The sequence below is a fragment of the Aquila chrysaetos genome, chromosome Z, assembly GCF_900496995.4.
Source record: "Aquila chrysaetos chrysaetos chromosome Z, bAquChr1.4, whole genome shotgun sequence".
NCBI lineage: Eukaryota > Metazoa > Chordata > Aves > Accipitriformes > Accipitridae > Aquila > Aquila chrysaetos.
In genome coordinates this window covers 67,403,538-67,421,617 of record NC_044030.1, presented here as the reverse complement: position 1 = coordinate 67,421,617, position 18,080 = coordinate 67,403,538, and the positions used below count along the sequence as shown (strand labels likewise).

At 42.6% G+C, this 18,080-nt stretch overlaps 1 protein-coding gene across 14 annotated transcripts in view; it reads left to right on the top strand.

The window, feature by feature from the left end:
• GPBP1 (GC-rich promoter binding protein 1) overlaps positions 1-17,038 on the top strand; it is a 47,644-nt gene extending 30,606 nt beyond the window's left edge. For 11 of the 14 annotated variants that reach the window (XM_041120799.1, XM_041120801.1, XM_041120800.1 and 8 more), the window contains 6 exons: positions 6,616-6,800; positions 7,265-7,372; positions 7,883-8,047; positions 12,279-12,466; positions 15,347-15,449; positions 16,564-17,038. In XM_041120799.1, coding sequence (XP_040976733.1) covers positions 6,616-6,800; positions 7,265-7,372; positions 7,883-8,047; positions 12,279-12,466; positions 15,347-15,449; positions 16,564-16,722 — 908 coding nt within the window. In that variant the 3' untranslated portion in view covers positions 16,723-17,038. Of the gene's footprint in view, positions 1-6,615; positions 6,801-7,264; positions 7,373-7,882; positions 8,048-12,278; positions 12,467-15,346; positions 15,450-16,193; positions 16,508-16,563 lie in introns of those variants that run through there. The other 3 variants (XM_041120803.1, XM_030004880.2, XM_041120804.1) reach the window with 2 other exon arrangements.
• Positions 17,039-18,080: the final 1,042 nt, after the last annotated feature.

Genomic DNA, 18,080 nt, shown 5'->3' with positions numbered 1-18,080 from the left:
CACAGTGGGCAGTTCCACTAATACTGGTTGTCCAGCATAGTGGAGCAAGTGTGCAGGGTCTTTGCCACTTTTCGTCCCTGGAACAATAGAAGGAGGTGTGGGACAGAATGCTAGGAGTCGGGGGCAGCCATTTGCCCCCGACCGGCTATTGACTCAGTATACTGCTTCTGGTACTCGCAAGGCCCACCCTGGGTCATGGGGCCTCAGAGCTCGTTTTAGAAGTCCGTTTGTTCTCTCCACAATACCATTAGCTTGAGGGTAGTAAGGGGTGTGAAAAACCCACTGGATTTCCTCACCCTTAGCCCATTCTTGCACCACTCCAGCAGTGAAATGGCTCCCATTATCAGATTGAATTGATTGAGGCTTGGGTAAGCAGCTAAACCATACTTTAAGACTTTTCACTGTATTTTCTCCTGTGGCTCTGGATACAGCTTCAGCTTGTGTTAGTCCTGATACCACCTCTACTCTTACTAACACATATCGTTTTCCCTCTGATACCCGAAAGGGGCCAATATAGTCAATTTGCCACGTTTGCCATAAACCTTTGTTTGTCCTTAAATGTAGGGGTTGCTCCTTTAAAGGGTTATATTTTTCCAAATGAACTCGACATTGACCGCATGCAGAAATAACAGTATTACATAATTCTCGTGTAACAGCCCATCCTCTACTAATAGCCTCTTTGTACAGGTCTTTACTTCCTGAATGGCCACGCTTCACGTGCAGCCACTCCAGAAGGTGTTCCCATTTCTCTGCTTCACCATCGATGGCAAGACTGGCTAGACGTGTTAAGGAATCTACTTGGTTATTTAGGAGGTGAGCCGGGTTATTTCCTGCCTGGTGTGCAGCAACCCAGCCTACCAAGAAAGATCTCTGCTTGGCGATATTCAGTATTTCTTCCCATTTGTCTCGTTGCCACACTGGCACTTGGTTTACTTCCCATTGGTTTTGTTCCCAAAACGGTAACCATTCAGTACATCCCTTAAACACCGCATAGGAGTCAGTATAAATGTATACTGGTTCTGTTGTCTCAGCTTCCTTAACGACTACACTCCACACAGCAACTAACTCCCCTGCTTGGGCACTACCCTCTCCCTCAGTTATCATATGCTCCCCTGAATCAATATGTAATGCTACTGCTCGATACTTCCACGTCTTTCCTTCCCTTTTTGCAGAAGCATCAGTGAACCACACATTTGTTAAATGGGGTTTAAAATGAGGAGCCACTTTGATGTACGATGGAGGGGGTTCTGTATCTGGGTGATCAGAAGGGGGATCCTGTATTTGGAGCATTCCTGTATTTGGGTGTTCCCTCCTCTATCTGTCTAGTGTGACAGTAGTGGTCTAACTGGGCATACCACTTCCTTACTGTTTCTCGCTGAGCTACTCCTACAGGGGGAGGAGTTCCAGCCAATATTGGTTTCAGGATCTTAAAGGGTCCTCGTAAGATGATGGGCTGCTGTCGTATAATTCTCTCAGCTTCCTGTAAGGCTAGGTTAACCACAAAGAGTCCTTTCTCCCAAACTGAATACCGTTTTTCAGCATCCTTAAAGCTACGCGAGAAAAATCCTATAGGACGGGTAGGACCTTCAGGGCCACGTTGCCACATATGTATAGATAACCCATGAATTGCAAAACCCCATTCTATGTGGAGTGGGTCTGTTGGATGTATTGGCCCTAAGGCCTGGTAAATCCCTGCTTCAAAAATTAATAATTTCAGAGCCTCTTCATGGACAGGTGTCCAGTCCCAAGCAGTTCTTTTACGGGTTAAATCATATAAAGGGCGAGCTATGATAGAAAAGTCAGGGATGTGTTTTCTCCAAAACATTAGCAAGCCTAGGGCATGCTGCAATTCTTTCTTATTTTCAGGCATTTTCACTTGTTCGAGGGTGGACAAGGTTTCGGGTGGTATACACACAGTCCCTCCTTTCCACCAGATACCTAAAAATTTTACTTCAGGTGATGGGAGTTGTACCTTTTCGGCAGGAATTTGGAGCCCTAAATTCTCCAAGTGACTAATGATTTCTCTCTGGGTTTGTCCCACCACAGTGGTATCTGGTCCTCCAATTAGCACATCGTCAATATATTGATATACTTTTACTCCATCTTTAGGAGTGATCTGATTTAGTTTCTGGGCTAATGCATAGTGAGCAATGGTTGGTGAGTGGCAATAGCCTTGGGGAAGCCATGTAAATGTATATTGTACACCCTCCCAGGTAAAGGCAAAGCGGTCCCTATCTGTTTCTTGCAAGGGAACCATAAAGAACATGTCTTTCACATCAATGGTTGCTAAAATCTGGTGACCCTGTTCTTGTATGGTTGCAATTCTGCTATATTGGGGACTGCAGCTGTTAATGGGCCAGTATTAGCGTTCAGGCGTCGATAGTCAATTGTCAGTCGCCACTTCCCATTTGGCTTGCGGACCGGCCATACTGGGGAATTATAGGGTGAATGCGTAGGAATAACTATCCCCTGTTCCCGTAACTCAGTTATCACTGAAGTGATCCCTTCCCTTGCTCCCAAAGGCAAAGCATAAGGCTTGACATTAACTATCTTTGAAGGGGGGAGAGTTGGTGCAGACTGCAAAAGCCTCACAGAGATTGCGGGACACCCAAATTTCCATTCTCTTCCCTTAGAGTCTACCCATGACCGGCCCTTTAAGAGGTCAAGTCCTAGAATATTGGTGGGTAGAGGACCTAGTATCATAGTAACCTCAACAGGGGATGAATCCCCTCGCAGCCAGCATTTAACTTTAGCTGTCGGCTGTGGTTGGGAGCTTCCAAAAACGTCTGTGACCCATATCTGCTTCTTATCTGCAATTATTCCATTGCGGGAAGCAACATCTGCCCGGAGTGCTGACATTTGAGCACCCGTATCAACTAGAAAAGTTACTGGGGTCTTAAAGAGACCAGGGGGAAAAGCAATCATCAGGTCTCCTGTCTTATTTTCAGTGAGCCTCCTTAAATAAACCCACTGGCTGTCCCCTGGCTCACTTACTGGGGACAGCCTGTCTAGTTTCCCGTCCTGCGGACAGTAATACCTTCCTCTGGGGCAGTAGGCGTTTGGGGAGTGGGAGTTGCCAGCAACTGCGGATTCGCCCCTTTATAGCCTCGAATGTTTAACTCAGTATGAGGAGGCTCCTTGTTCTTGTCTTTCCACGCTAGGACCAACTTTTCTAGGACAGAGGTGGGCAAGCCATCCATCACGTCCCGGGGAATTCCCTTTTCTATCCCTTCTGCCCACAGCAAGTTCCACTGACCCCCATACGGCTTTTTGGTGTTTACAGTCTTAGATGGGGGAGGTTGGCCAGGTCCTTCTATTCGGCAGATAGCAGGCTTAGCCCTGCTTTCTCCCCTTGTGACACCCATTCTCCGGCCATAGTTAACCAATTCCTGTGCCACTTCTCCCCAGGTCAGGACCCCTCCTGCATTCCGCCTGCCTCCTCTAGGTGCTATCGTATCACGTAATCTATCCTGCAGCTGGACAGCATATAATTTCAAAGAATCTGGTAAACCTCGGATTAGAGGAGTCATTCTATCGGGATTGGCATTTAACAACATTGGAGAGGACTGTTGTGGCACTAATCGCCTATCATGCATTAATTGGAGACAAGCAGTTTTCTGTAAGCTCTCAGTCAACTGATTTATAGAAGGGGTGTCTATCCGTGTTGGTTCTCCTCGTTCCATTTGGTCTATTCCCCCTGCCCAGTAAGCTGCCCGCTGCGTCAGAGACCATGGTTCCCTAGGATCATCGGTAGTTAGGAACACTCCAGGCCCCCAATATCCTTGGGCTTCATCTTCTGAAAATAAAATCCGGTCGCCACCAGTTAATGACACCCTCCACACATATTCTGTTTCAGTCTCCTTTGCTAGTCGGATATACTTTTCCTGAATTTTAGATAATTCAGTGGCGGAATATGGTATCGTCTTAATGGTCACGTGTGGTGCTCCACCATTTTGGCCATTGTCTATGGTTTCTGTTTTAATTAATGGCCTCATTGCTATCTCTTCATCCTCAGGGTAAAAAACTTTTCTGGTACCTTCTAACTCTTGATTTGGGTATAAAGATTTTTGCTGTTTCACCTGAACTACCTCTAGACCTTGCAGGTCTAAGTCTGGGTCAGATCGTTCATCCACCTCGGCTCGTAAAATTCTTTCCCGATCTAATGCATCAGCCAAGGCAGCATGAAGCCGCTGTGTTGTATTACACTCAGCAGTTAATTGCTCTTGCAGGACTTTAACTAAATCCTGCAGGGACTGAATCTTCTCCTTATCTGCCTGCTCAGCTTTCATTGTTTCCTGTCTGTCTTCCTGGGCTGCTATGAGTGCGGCCCCTAAAACTGCACACACTACAGCCTTCCCTTTTCCCGGGCGAAACCTGCCGCCTTTTGCTAGCTTCTCAATTCTTCCTACAATGGCTTTTGAGTCATGCCAGTGGTCTCGTGCCCAGGCTACTCCTTGTGGGGAAGGGCGGGCTTTATATGCAGTTAGCCTCTCTAAAACAGGGGAACAGTCAGACACAGATATTTCCCGGGTCACCATGCCTGCCACTGCTCGGATCTCTCCCGACTTATTGTTGAGAGATCCTTCCCAGATCCTCCCCGCCCGTTCTCCGGGTGGAGGTCCGGTATCCCATTAGAATCTCCCTTCCAACAAGGGAAATCCCCTATAGGCAGTTAGCCTCTCTAAAACAGGGGAACAGTCAGACACAGATATTTCCCGGGCCCCTGTGTCTGCCGCTGCTCGGATCCCTCCCAACTTATTGTTGAGAGATCCTTCCCAGATCCTCCCCGCTCGTTCTCTGAGTGGAGGTCTGGTATCTCATTAGAAACTCCCTTCCAACAAGGGAAATCCTGTCCGTGACACCAATTAAGATGTCGCGTCCCAGAGTTGGAGCGACTCAGGTTCGTGGATTTCCTTTGTCAGAATTAAGGTGAAACGACACCAGGGGAGTTCAAACAACAATCAACATTTATTCAACCTAGATAACCTTGCCCAAGTACAAGTGAACTTATCAATATGAACCTTGCAACATGTCGTTAAGCCGCTGTTTGAGAAGAGAAGGGAAGTATAGAAAAATGAAATGGAAAAGGGAACATGAAACTGTGTCAGAAGGAGAGCCCTCCCGTTGAGTCACGAGGTTCAGAGCAGACCCCCTTGCTTTCTGGACTCCTTCTCAGAGAGGAGCCCAGGGGCGGCTAGGTCCACTTCTAGTCTCAGACTTGGTCAACGGTTTATGTTTAAAAGGATGAGGTGTAGGGACTGTGGAAAAGAGAGAAGAAAAAGAGGGAGGGAGAGAAAGAGAGAAAGAAAGAAAGAAAGAGAGAAGGAAAGGGTTTCACCAGTCCTGGGTCCAGCGTTGGTCCAGCCAGCGTAGAGATCCAGTTCTGGAGGGCGCGTGCTGAGAACTTGTTCTCCCTTCTTTTATAGCGTGTTAGTCGATGGTCTCGACATGCGCAGTCCCATTCCCGGGGTTCTCTGGAATCGGTCGGAGAGCTTTGGGGGGGGGGGGGGGGGGTTCATCGCAGAGTTGCCTCTCTTTTTCTGCTGGCATGACCGCTTAAGATAGAAGCACAGTCCCATCCTCCGTGGGGCCTCCTCCTCCAGGTGCATATGCTGTGTTCCTTCTCCTGGTCACTTAAGATAAGGAATTGTGGCTTTGGAGAAGCGCGGTCCCACCCTCCGGGGGGCCCTCTCCTCCGGCCACATTGTCCTGTTCACAAAACTCCAGCATTTTTACAGAGGCCGTTTTCTCCACCAAAGTTCTTTAACGAATGTTTGAAACATTGACTATAATTTGTCCGACCGTCACAGCTTTTAAGATAGTTTTTTTTTTTTTAAATGTAGGATATGGTGACTGTGAAGTAGAAATGCTTGCAGGGAGAGGAGATAATCTTGGAAAAGGCTGTTAATGCGACATTGGAATACATGTGCAAAAAATAAAGTATTTTCACTTTTTGAAAATTTCAGAACTGTTTTTAATAGGTGTTGTTTAAAACTGCTAAATGTCAGTTACTTAGTATGACAGCTGGCTGTGTGTCTCTTAATTAGTACTCTTGAACATGGAAATGTTGTAAGCCTCAGATGTTCTGTTATGCCCTTCAGAGGCATGGAGATAGAGAAACTGGTCATTGCTGTGGTCTAGAGTAGTGCACATCTTGTCTCATGTTTATAGAGCCTTGTTGTGGAGTATTTGGCTTTAAACTGAGCTGTTAATAAATATATAAGTAATTACTTTTTAGTAACCTTAAAGGGAAATATGAAAACCATAATGTCTTTTGAAGATTAGGTAACTACCAACAAATAATAGTATTTGGATTTTAGATTTGCAAACAAGAACTGCATAGCTGTCGTCTTTGAAGAATATCTTTACTTTCTGAAAGTAAAATTCCTGAATTGCCAAGTGAAATATTTTACAAATGGCAGTGCTAGAAAATGGATCAGAACCTGTGTTTATCCAGGTTTGGACAGTGTGTTATTTGTGGAACTAACACTGGACTAAGTTCCTGATTTATGCCTGTTTGCTGTGGACCATATGGCTATCCAGTGCCTTATGAACTAGAGACTTAAGATTGTATACACATGCACACATATATATGTACCCTTCTTTTTTTTCCAGGGTACCCTTTGAATCCTAAATCTAGATCGCAGAGAATGCTGGTCATTAAAAAGGGCAGTACAAAAGAACTGCAGATATCTGGATTCCCAGTAGTAGGAAGTCTTCATTCACATCCAGTAAGGAATGGACCTGGTACAAGTGTTTATAAAGGATTAGTCCCTAAACTTGTCACTCCAACCACAAAGGTGAGTCTTGGATACCAGTGGTGTGAACAGAATGCTGAAAAAAATCATGCTGTAGTTCTAAATGTGCTTATTTCACCCCTGAGAGTACTGTTCCTAGAGTATTATGCTTTCAACTCTTGCTAAGTGCAGCACACCCCAAAAGTGAATGGAAACAACTTTTTCTCATTTTTCTTTTTAAGCTATACTGTAATTGGATCTCTCTTTGTTTCTTATTTATCTTTTCTGAGAAGTGTAAGAGCAAAAAGGATGTTTTTAACTTACGGTAAAACAATGCCTTTTGTATATATTTTGTGAGCAGATGAATTGCTCATAAACAGTCTCTTTTCCACAAGAAAACAGGTGTTTGCACTAAATTGTGGTTGTAGTTATCATTTGCTTTTGCTTAATCATTTTTCTGAAGATTCCTGAAAATAATTCTATTGTAGTTATTGACTCTTTAAACTTCTGTTTAAATTTTTGTTTAGCCTACACAGTGGAAAAGCCAAGCAAAAGAAAATAAAGTTGGGAATCCATTTCCTCATGGATCTGCATATGGTGTTGGCAATTTCAGTCCTTTCAAATCAACGGCCAAGGTATTTTCTCTATCACAAAATGCAGTGAAAGACATAAAGCAGTATCTGTAGTTTTTTATCAAATCTATAAAACATTTAATTTGGCTAGATAAGGGGATCAGTAAGTTCTATGCAGAATTGCATTAAATAATTTTTTTTGGAAGTTAATGTGTGAGAAATATGGAAGGCACATCACTGGCCTTTAAGTACTGCACAGTTTGCTTTGTAGGTTTGATTTGGGGTAAAAATGCTGCATTAGGAAGTATAACCTGGTAGGTTTAAACTTCAAAACTGCTAATGGTATGATGCACTTCAGAAGGTCGTTAGCAGTGCTCCATAAATCTGCATCTCTGGGTTTACATGTGGGAACTATATATATTGAAATAGAAACGTCTTCCCTCTGTTTTTGACCATGGATGTATGTGAAACCTGAAACTACAGGTGCCAGGGAGTCTTTTTGTCTTTCATTCAAAGTTTTCTAAATGAATAAACTTCTAATATTCTTTTTTTTTCTCTGACTCCCTTCATTAGTGTAACTGGTCAAATTCTTCATCCCCTGTTGACAAAGTTGGTCAGCCTCGTTTAACAAAATTGACAAGAATGCGGACTGATAAGAAGAGTGAATTTTTGAAAGCATTGAAACAAGACAGAGTGGAAAAGGAACATGAAGACAAGAATCATGCTGGGCAAAAGAAGGTAGTTTTGTTGATACCTGTTGTAGATCCAGCATTAGTAGTTTTCAGATGGACCATAAACTGCTTCTTATTTTGCTGTAAACAGCTGTTAAGTCATGGGCTTGGATCTTTAAGTGAAGGAAAAGAATTATATTTTGATGAATTTTAAAAAGTTTTTCCAAGTACTATTCTTCCTCCAGTGCTTCTTACAAGTTTCTTTCTTTCTGCAGTATCTGTTCATACATAACTCAGGTACATCTGTGTCTTTAGCAACAATAAAAAGAATAAACTAAGCTTACTACAATAACGTAATCATAGAATTGTTTAGGTTGGAAAAGACCCTTAAGGTCATTGAGTCCAACTGTTAATCTAATACTACCAAGTCTACCACTAAACCATGTCCTTAAGTGCCACATCTACATGTCTTTTAAATACCTCCAGGGATGGTGACTCAACCACTTCCCTGGGCAGCCTGTTCCAATGCTCGACAACCCCTTTCAGTAGAGAAATTTTTCCTAACATCCAATCTAAACCTCACCTGGTGCAACTTGAAGCTGTTTCCTCTTGTCCTATCGCTTGTTACCTCGGAGAAGAGACAGACACCCACCTCGCTACAACCCCCTTTCAGGTAGTTGTAGAGAGCTATAAGGTCTCCCCTCAGCCTCCTCTTCTCCAGACTAAACAACCCCGGTTCCCTCAGCTGCTCCTCATAAGACTTGTGCTCCAGGCCCCTCACCAACTTGGTTGCCCTTCTCTGGACACGCTCCACCACCTCAGTGTCTTTCCTGTAGTGAGGGGCCCAAAACTGAACACAGTACTCGAGGTGCGGCCTCACCAGTGCCGAGTACAGGGGAACAATCACCTCCCTGCTCCTGCTGGCCACACTATTTCTGATACAGGCCAGGATGCCGTTGGCCTTCTTGGCCACCTGGGCACACTGCTGGCTCATATTCAGCCGGCTGTCGACCAGCACCCCCAGGTCTTTCTCTGCTGGGCAGTTTTCCAGCCACTCTTCCCCAAGCCTGCAGTGCTGCATGGGGTTGTTGTGACTGAAGTGCAGGACCCGGCAGTTGGCCTTGTTGAACCTCATACAATTGACCTCGGCCCATCGATCCAGCCTGTCCAGATCCCTCTGTAGAGCCTTCCTACCCTCAAGCAGATCAACTCTCCTGCCCAACTTGGTGTCATCTGCAAACTTACTGAGCGAGCGCTCGATCCCCTCATCCAGATCACTGATAAAGATGTTAAACAGAACTGGCCCCAGTACTGAGCCCTGGGGAACACCACTTGTGACCGATCACCAACTGGATTTAACTCCATTCACCACCACTCTTTGGGCTCAGCCATCCAGCCAGTCTTTCACCCAGCGAAGAGTATGCTTGTCCAAGCCACAAGCAACCAGTTTCTCCAGGAGAATGCTGTGGGAAACAGTGTCAAAGTCTTTATTGATGTCCACGTAGACAACATCAAATGTGTTTCCCTTATCCAGTAAGCGGGCCATCTTATCATAGGAGATCAGGTCAGTCAAGCAGGACCTGCCTTTCATAAACCCATGCTGACTGGGCCTGATCACCTGGTTGTCCTGTGCCGTGTGATGGCACTCAGGATGATCTGCTCCATAACCTTTCCCAGCACCAAGGTCAGGCTGACAGGCCTGTAGTTCCCCTGATCCTCCTTCAGGCCCCTCTTGTAGATGGGCATCACGTTTGCTAGTCTCTAAACTGGGACCTCCCCGGTTAGCCAGGACTGCTGGTAAATGATGGAAAGTGTCTTGGTGAGCACTTCCACCAGCTCCCTCAGTGCCCTTGGGTGGATCCCATCTGGTCCCATAGACTTGTGGAGGATAGTGTTTCATACCTTGGCTATTAGTTATCCTACAAAACAATTAATGGAAAAACTTGGTTCTACTTCTCAAACCATTTTGTTTCTAATTAGAATGAGATTGTCAGGAGTTCTCTATTCTTGGTCTAGTCATAAGACCAACAGTTCAATTTATGCATACATAAAGAACCTGGTTTTACTTTGTAATTGCAACTTGGAGGTCTATACTGTCTGTATATAATATGTGTCACGTTTCTTTCAATCTGGATCAGTTTATGCAGTGCTTGGCTGCCACCAGAGAATATTTGTGCTAGTGCTACCAGCCACCAACAAACCATAAGCATAGTTATCATACATAGTCCAAGTGAAGATAATTATTGTGTTACTCAGGATGAGGTGATTACAAGCCTGTTTGCTGTAAATGAGTGGTTTAAAGTGTTTTAACAAAACAAAAAAACATTATAAATTACAAATCAGCCAGATAAATGAGTGGGCTTCAGGAAGGTTTATTTGGATTCAGAGATGTGAGAAAAGAAACAGTGCCAGTGTGCATTGCTTATAAGAGTAAGATTGACTTTTCTGACCCTGTTCCTATTTCAGGCAAAATAAAACTTGCTGTAATGGGACTGTACAACTTAGCTCTGTGTGTGAGCTAAGAAAGGTCTACATCTTTCCATTAGGCATTCTGTGGCTGAGCACACTGAGATGGATCTTGGGAGTAATGTTGTTCATGTGTGTTTAAGAAATACACATAGATTTTGACTTAAGATGGAAAAGATACTGGGAAACACTGTCTTGAGCTTCAGAATTATGAAAATAGTACATGAACTTTGTGGCGGTTTCTGTTCCTGAAATTGTTTTGAGTTGATAATATCTTTGATACGTATGTCAAATGCATTTGCTTGTCCCATTGTATGCAGCTGATTTTCAGGAGCAAGTGTATTTAAAAAAAAAAAACAAAAACCAAAGGCTTTTAGTAGTGGAAGTTGCAGTGTCCTTGTACAGGTATATGTAACATGTAGCCTGGAGTAGTTGTTGGAAGTGCATGCTTCCTTTTCCCTGTCATTGCCGCTTCACTAACAGGTGTGGAAGGATGTTAAACAAATCATGTAACTAATAGCCATCCTACCTCCAACATTCGTTTTAATGATCATCAGTAGAAGACATGGTGTGCAACTGAGTGGATGGGGAGATAACTGCACAACAGTTTCTATAGTATGATCCTCTTGATGGAATTTTGAGGCCTATATTAACAGATTTCACCTCTGAAATAATAAGGCAAATCATAATCAGCAGCTGAATCATGTTTGGAAGAAGCTATTTTGCCCTATATATATTAAAATTGTTTAATATTTTTATGAATTTTGTTGATAATCTGAGATGCATTCTTCAGGCATATGATTTAACAGCTGAATTTACGTTTACTGGGATACTTGTTCTTAAATTCTTGCTGAGCATTCTAAAATTTCTGGCAGCAGACAACACTGAGTAGGAGGGAAATGATGGTGGTCTTGATCTTGGACTATGCGGTATGGTTTCTTACAAGTGCAGAACTGGCTGATGGAGTGATTGTTTCCTGCTATGGATAATGCTGTTACATGCCCAGTTTAGGGATTTCGTTGTGAAAAGGGTGTTAACTAGATAATGATTGTACTCTCCTCTTTGTTTTTGCAGTTGGTGAGACTTCTGAGGCTATTTGGCTCAATACTAAATAAGAATTACAGGGTGCTGAATGAGTAGAATAAAAAGAAACATCTCTGATTTATAGGATTAAAGAGCTTTTAATATTGGAGTGAACCTGAACAGTCTGCTTTCTAAATAAACTTTTTTCCTAGTTCTTATTTCATGGCTAGTAAGTTACAGTTGCTGTTAAGAACATCCTGAGAAGCTGTGGTGCGTGCATGTATGTAGGGGAAATTGTTGTCTGAATTTAAAGAGCAGTATCCAGTCTTTCTGAACTTGTGGCAGATGAATTTGCTGGTTGAGGTAGGGTGGCTATGACCTCCCCCTTACACTAAGTAAACTTGAAAACTCTTATGCTTTCAAACTTCTCTTGACACACATGGCTCTGATACTTAATTAGGAACATTGTTTGTAAGTTCAACAGGTAACCTGTTATTTCTGCAAGTATGAAAGGCAGCTTAAATAAGTTTGTATTTTAAGATACATCTGAAACTTCATAGAAAAATGTTTGAGGCAGAGCGTGGGAGTTGCTTTCTACATCATTTGATCAGTGGCATAAGTTAAGATTTCTGTAGTATCCAGGTATTGCAAAATCCAGAAGTATGAACAGAATTACCCCTGAAGTAGTATAGAGTGTCTCCATTTAAACTTAATTTAAATTAAATGGAATCACTGAATTGCAGCCCTTGCAGACACTTACTTGTGAATGGAATTTACTTTTGAATTTTGTAATATATAATTATTTTTAGCAGGATGATGAGTCCTTTAACTTGCGTAACAGCAACAGCCCTCATCATGAGAGAGATATAAACCGAAACTTTGAAAATGAAATTCCGCAGGAGAATGGCAGTGCTTCAATTACATCTCAACAGGTCATTCGATCTTCAGCTTTCCCTCGGGCAGATGTTCTTTCAAGCTCACTTGAGGCAGAGCATAGGTATGTACTTTATATAATATAAAGAGTGTTCCTTCATGGTAAGTGAGCATGTCATAAATTCTTACTATTTCAGAAGTCAGAATCTGAAAACTGACAACACATAAAATGTTTAATAAGTACTGTCAAAGTTTAACTTTTAAACATGTACTAATTTAACATGGAATATACTTTGTTTCTGCCAGACTTGTGTATTGACTTAAACTTGCTTTACTAAAAATTTGAAGTATTACCTTATAAAGAAATAAAGCAAATTGCATAGTGACTTCATCCCTCTGATTTTGGTCTGCACGTCTAGAAGGAACAGTGCATGTAATTGCTATTTGTATTAATAATACTTTAAATGCTGCATCTTATGTAAAACTCCAGCAAATTTTTCCTCATTGTTAAAGTAATTATTTCTGTAGCTGACTAGTTGACACTGTCATTGGTATCACAAGAAAATGCACTGGAAAGGGAGAAAGTAGCTTCAAAAAAGGATTGTAACAATTCTAATATCTCATAAAAGTAACTGCAGTAGCAACTGGCAGAGGTGAGAATGATGCTGCTGGGAAATGACAACTCAGTCTAGAATGAGCTTGTCATGAGCTCTGTCAGATTCTTACTGTTTCTGGCAACTACAGAATTGCAGTGATAGATTTTTTTTTTTTTTTTTTTTTTTTTTTTTGGTGATAGATTATATGTATACATTGGACTGGAGAACTTTCCTTTTTGTAGTACCTGCGGAGGAAACTTTCATGACCTCTTATCCCTCATGAGTACGAAAAATGAAATGCACCCTGCTCTGTTCCTTTTTTTCTGCCATTGGCTATGGAGACAAATCTTTGGCCCCTAGAGGCTGCTGCTGCTGATTTTTGACTAGAAGATAGGAGTCAAATCTAAGTCTCATTTTTCACTTCAAATAACATTGAATGACCTTCACAGGGTTTCTGGGCAAGTGTTTTTCCTTTGTGGTATCCCAGAGAGTCTGTCTCTATACTGTCCCAGCCCTTTGGCTGTGACCTCTGCATACATGTAGACAGATGTTATGGTAAACCTTTTTGTGGTAAATGAAGAGATCAGCTTCACTCACAGGATACTTGTGCATACCTAGTAACAATATTGGCACATCTTGTACAAAATGTATCTTGGGCTTCCCTTCTGCTGTGGAAGTTTCTGACACACAGTCATCCTGTTGGAGTCAAGTTTACTAATCTGGAGTTTAATTTTTCTACGTAGTTCACGCTTTTAACCATTCTAGAAGTCTAGTGTTGCTTTAAAGGCAGTGGTCTTGCTAACTTCAGACAATGTTGCTTAAGAGCTAATTAACCATTCTGCTAAATTTTATTTACATTAACAGGAGCTCTGTAACTATTCACTTTATTGTACGTACTACTGTTAACATCTTAGCTTGCTTGCAGTAAAACTTTCTAACTCAAATTACTTTTGCCAAAAGTATAACTATCATTAAACTGCATCTGGCATTGCGAGTCTCTTTCCGTATGTCTATACAAATGCACACATTCTCTTAAAAGAGAGTTTTGGATGACTTGTGTATTATTTCTGCTGCTTCCTGAGGATTTAATTGTTCCTGGCTGTCTTATCATCCAATTTGGCCCAAATACTACAGAGGATGTAACTTCCATTTCTGTTACTGTCCTGTAAACTTTTTTGAACAGAGTAGAGCTGTTCTCCCCTTCTTCTGCAGTTTCAGGCTTTTATTGTGGTTTTAACAACAGTCATTGGTGTCATTGGTCATCTGCAAGTTTGCCCAATGCACATCCATTGTATTGGGACCTAGAGTTCTTTGTGGGGAGAGTTATGTTGAAGGGCATTTTTTGATGCCATCTGGCTAAGTGAAGTACCTGGCACATGACATTAACTGTGTAACATCTTAGTTCCCAGTTTTAATGTATTCACTGTTCTTCAGCTCTAAGGGTCAGTCTGTTGTGTCAGTTCTGGCACATAATTTAGAAACCTCTTTATTTTTTGTGAAATAGCTTTAACCTTCTTTAACATTTGAAGTCAACAGGTGCATGGTTTGCCTGAAGAAGGTGCTAATCCTTTTGGCAAAAACTGTGCAGCAAGAGAACTTACTATCTTTGTTGTTAAATGTCACGGTGCCTTCACCCTCAGATAATCCCTGTTTACATGGTGTCTTCACATGTAAAACCACTTGTCTTCCTGCTCAGATACTGCTGTCCCACTTTTGGCACTAGCTAAAACACATTGATTATTGCACCTCTGGATATCTCTAGCTTTAGTCACGAGAGGAATCTGTCTCTTGTTTCCTTTCCTCCCCTCATCTCAAAACCCACTCCTAGTTGTAGTCTGTCTGTGCTGAAATAGCAGCATCTGCTGTTGGGTGAGACTCAATTGCAAAGAAACCTGTCCTGGCTTTGAGATTAGCATGTGCTAGAAAAAAGAAACTGTATGAGGCCATTGCATCCTGAATTGGTTCCCATGGAGGAGCACCACCAGTATTCCTCATGGCTGCTCTGTTATCCAGGAAAACCTGCTGATTCCCTCAGTGTAAGTCTTTTTGTCTCTTCATACCGTTTTCAAGGGGGTACGCTGCTGCTCCACCAGAGCAGTTATGCAAAGGAAATACATTCTTTCTTTTCCACCTGACAGAGATGTATTGCCTTAAAATGAAGGTACAGTTTTTGCCATGGGTAGTGATAAAGCAGGGTCATCTGTGAAGGACCTGAGAACTTCTCAACTTCTATGCTTTATATATCTTTTGTAAGGCTTTTAACCTACTTTTATGTAAGAGTTTGTTTAAAAAAATTATGGACTGATTAATCCATTTGTTACAGATCTTTACACATATATGTAGGCAGAGCTTGAAATGTCTTGAGTGTAAGTAGCAAATTCCTTAATGTTGTCCTTTTTAATTTAAAGGTTGTTAAAGGAGATGGGCTGGCAGGAAGATTGTGAAAATGATGAAACATGTGCTCCACTAACAGAGGATGAAATGAGGGAATTCAGAGTCATTAGTGAACAGGTAACACTAAGTTAATGTTCCATTATGAACTTGTAGTTTGCTACCCTAAATGCCTAGCTTTGAGAAGGACCTGCAGTAATTTTGATGATTAGGGGTATTGCTGTTTCAGTACCATTTCAGTATTGTGCTTTAGGAAGAATAGTTGCTTTAAAAGAATAGGGGACCAGTGCTTATTGTAGGTAGGGCCTTTTTTCGAAATATCAAGGGAAGGGTAAGGGAGTGCTTCTGAGTAGTGTCAGCATTGCTGGGAGTAGAATTGTACAGGCTTTCCAGCTCCTCAGCTTGGCCTGAGGAAAGGGAATTTTCTTTCAAGGTTTTTATGCAATTTCCTTGGTTCTCCAAAATCTGAATTTTCTCTGCTGGAAATTGAGACATATTTAATTCAATAGTAACAAAGTCTGAAAAGGCAATCTAGACTTGATTTTTTTTTTTTTTTTTAAATTAGGAATTTTGTATATACCTGATGGGGTCAGTGAGGAGGAGCTGGAAGGGAGAATCTTGTGCAGTGTTAAATCTGAACATTTGATACTTCTGTAAGTCTAGCCACAATTAGAGCATATGGAATATTAAACTCTTAAATGCTTGGCTTATTGCCCAGCTTTTGCACTATGTGTGGAAATGCAGTAATTCCTTTTTTGTTGTAGAATCAGTTGTTTCCTTTCTCTCCAGTGTTTTTGACTTTCCAACTGCATCAGGTAGACAGATTGGGATACCCATTCCTCCCTGCTGCTTCTCCTCTTCTAGGCCCCTTCCTTATTGCAGACCCTGCCCTTCTTAGCACAGATGTTTGCAGCACTGTGGAAAAAGGGACTACCTTGCAGGAGACACCATGTGGGAGGAGGGATCACTGGGGCAAGATGTCTGAGGAAGTGGGTGAGAAGAGGGTAAGCTCTCATTGACTGCAGGAGCTTAGCACAATTGGAGGCGCTTGGATACCGGTGGCTGGCCCAGAAGTGAAGGCGCTCAGGGGAGTTTTCCTTTGTGTATATATGAAAAGGTAGTGCTGTGGATCTAATGTAGCCCAGAGACGAAGATGTAGAGAATGTTGAAATGCAACAGATTGTTGTGTTTAGCTTTTTCCTTCTCTTAAATACATCTTGTTTTCTCATTTCAGTTACAAAAAAATGGCCTTCGGAAAAATGGCATTTTGAAAAATGGCATCATCTGTGGTTTTAAGTTTAGCCCCTGGAAAAACAGCATTTTCAAACCCACTCTGGAGAATGAGGATTCTGAGACGAGCAGCACTGATACATCAGATGATGATGATGTGTGAAGAGTTCTGTAACATCTGTAGAAGACCATTTTGATCTTACAAAAATTTGGGGATGTGTTGTCCAAAAAAAATTTCTAATTTATATAGTAACTTACCCATTAGAGGAAGAATGATGTTACTTTTCTCTGAAGAAAGGAATGTTGTGTTGGGTGTGTTGAAAGCTACTATAACTTCTTTGTAAACGAATGTTGTAGAATGAGGACTTAGGTTGACCCAGCATTGACTTCCTTCATCACTGAAGCATTTCTGAATAGCAATGTGACAATGTAACAAGTCAGACTTTCACATTTAATAATAAAGACAAAGAATTATGTAATGTCTTGTAAAGCTTCTGTCTTAAAATGTCCAAGTCCATGAGGGAAAAAAAGGGCAGCTTGACACAGTGTTTTGTTTGCCAAGTGATTTCTTTCTTACAGTGGAAATCCTTGAGTCCACTTTGTACGCACAAAGGGCAATGTAGCATGTTGGCTAAAATGTGCACTACAACTCTTTTCCTTAATTGAACTGTTGTACTGTTCTACTTCCACACATAACTGCTCTTTAGCCATTTGTAGTGTAGCTGTTGTTATTGATGGCAAAAGACCCTGATGTTACAGTTCGAAATTTCTAGAACTAACCTTTAAATAGAAAGGGGAACAGAGAATGGGGGTTGTGGTCAGTTCATCACACATTGTCCCTGTCACTCCTTCCTCCTCAGGGGGAGGACTCCGCACTTTTCCCCTGCTCCAGTGTGGGCTCCCTCCCATGGGAGACAGTCCTTCACAAACTTCTCTGGCATGAGTCCTTCCCATGGGCTGCAGTTCTTCACGAATTGCTCCAGCGTGGGTCCTTTCCATGGGCTGCAGTCCTTCAGTCACAGACCGCTCCAGTGCGGGCTTTCCCATGGAGTCACGGCCGTCTTGGGGGACATCCCCCTGCTCCAGCGTGGGGTCCTTCCCGGGCTGCAGGTGGGCATCTGCTCCCCCGCTCCCCTCCATGGGCTGGGGGGGACAGCCTGCCCTCTCACCACGGGCTGCAGGGGCATCCCCTCCTCTGGCGCACCTTCCCCCCCTCCTTCCTCACCAACCTCGGCATCTGCAGAGGGGTTCCTCTCACATTCTAATCCCCTCACTCACTGCAGGTTTCCCCTCTTAAATACATTCTCCCAGAGGCACTACCAGTGTCACTGATGGGCTCAGCCTTGGCAGAAGCAGGTCCGACTTGGAGCCAGGGAAGCTTCTAGCAGCTTCTCACAGGAGCCACTCCTGTAGCCCCCTGTCCCACTATCAAAACCCTGCCACGCAACCCCAAAACAAAGGTACACTGTTTGAAAGGACAATGTTTGAAATGAGCTCATCTGTAAGGAATTGACATGTACT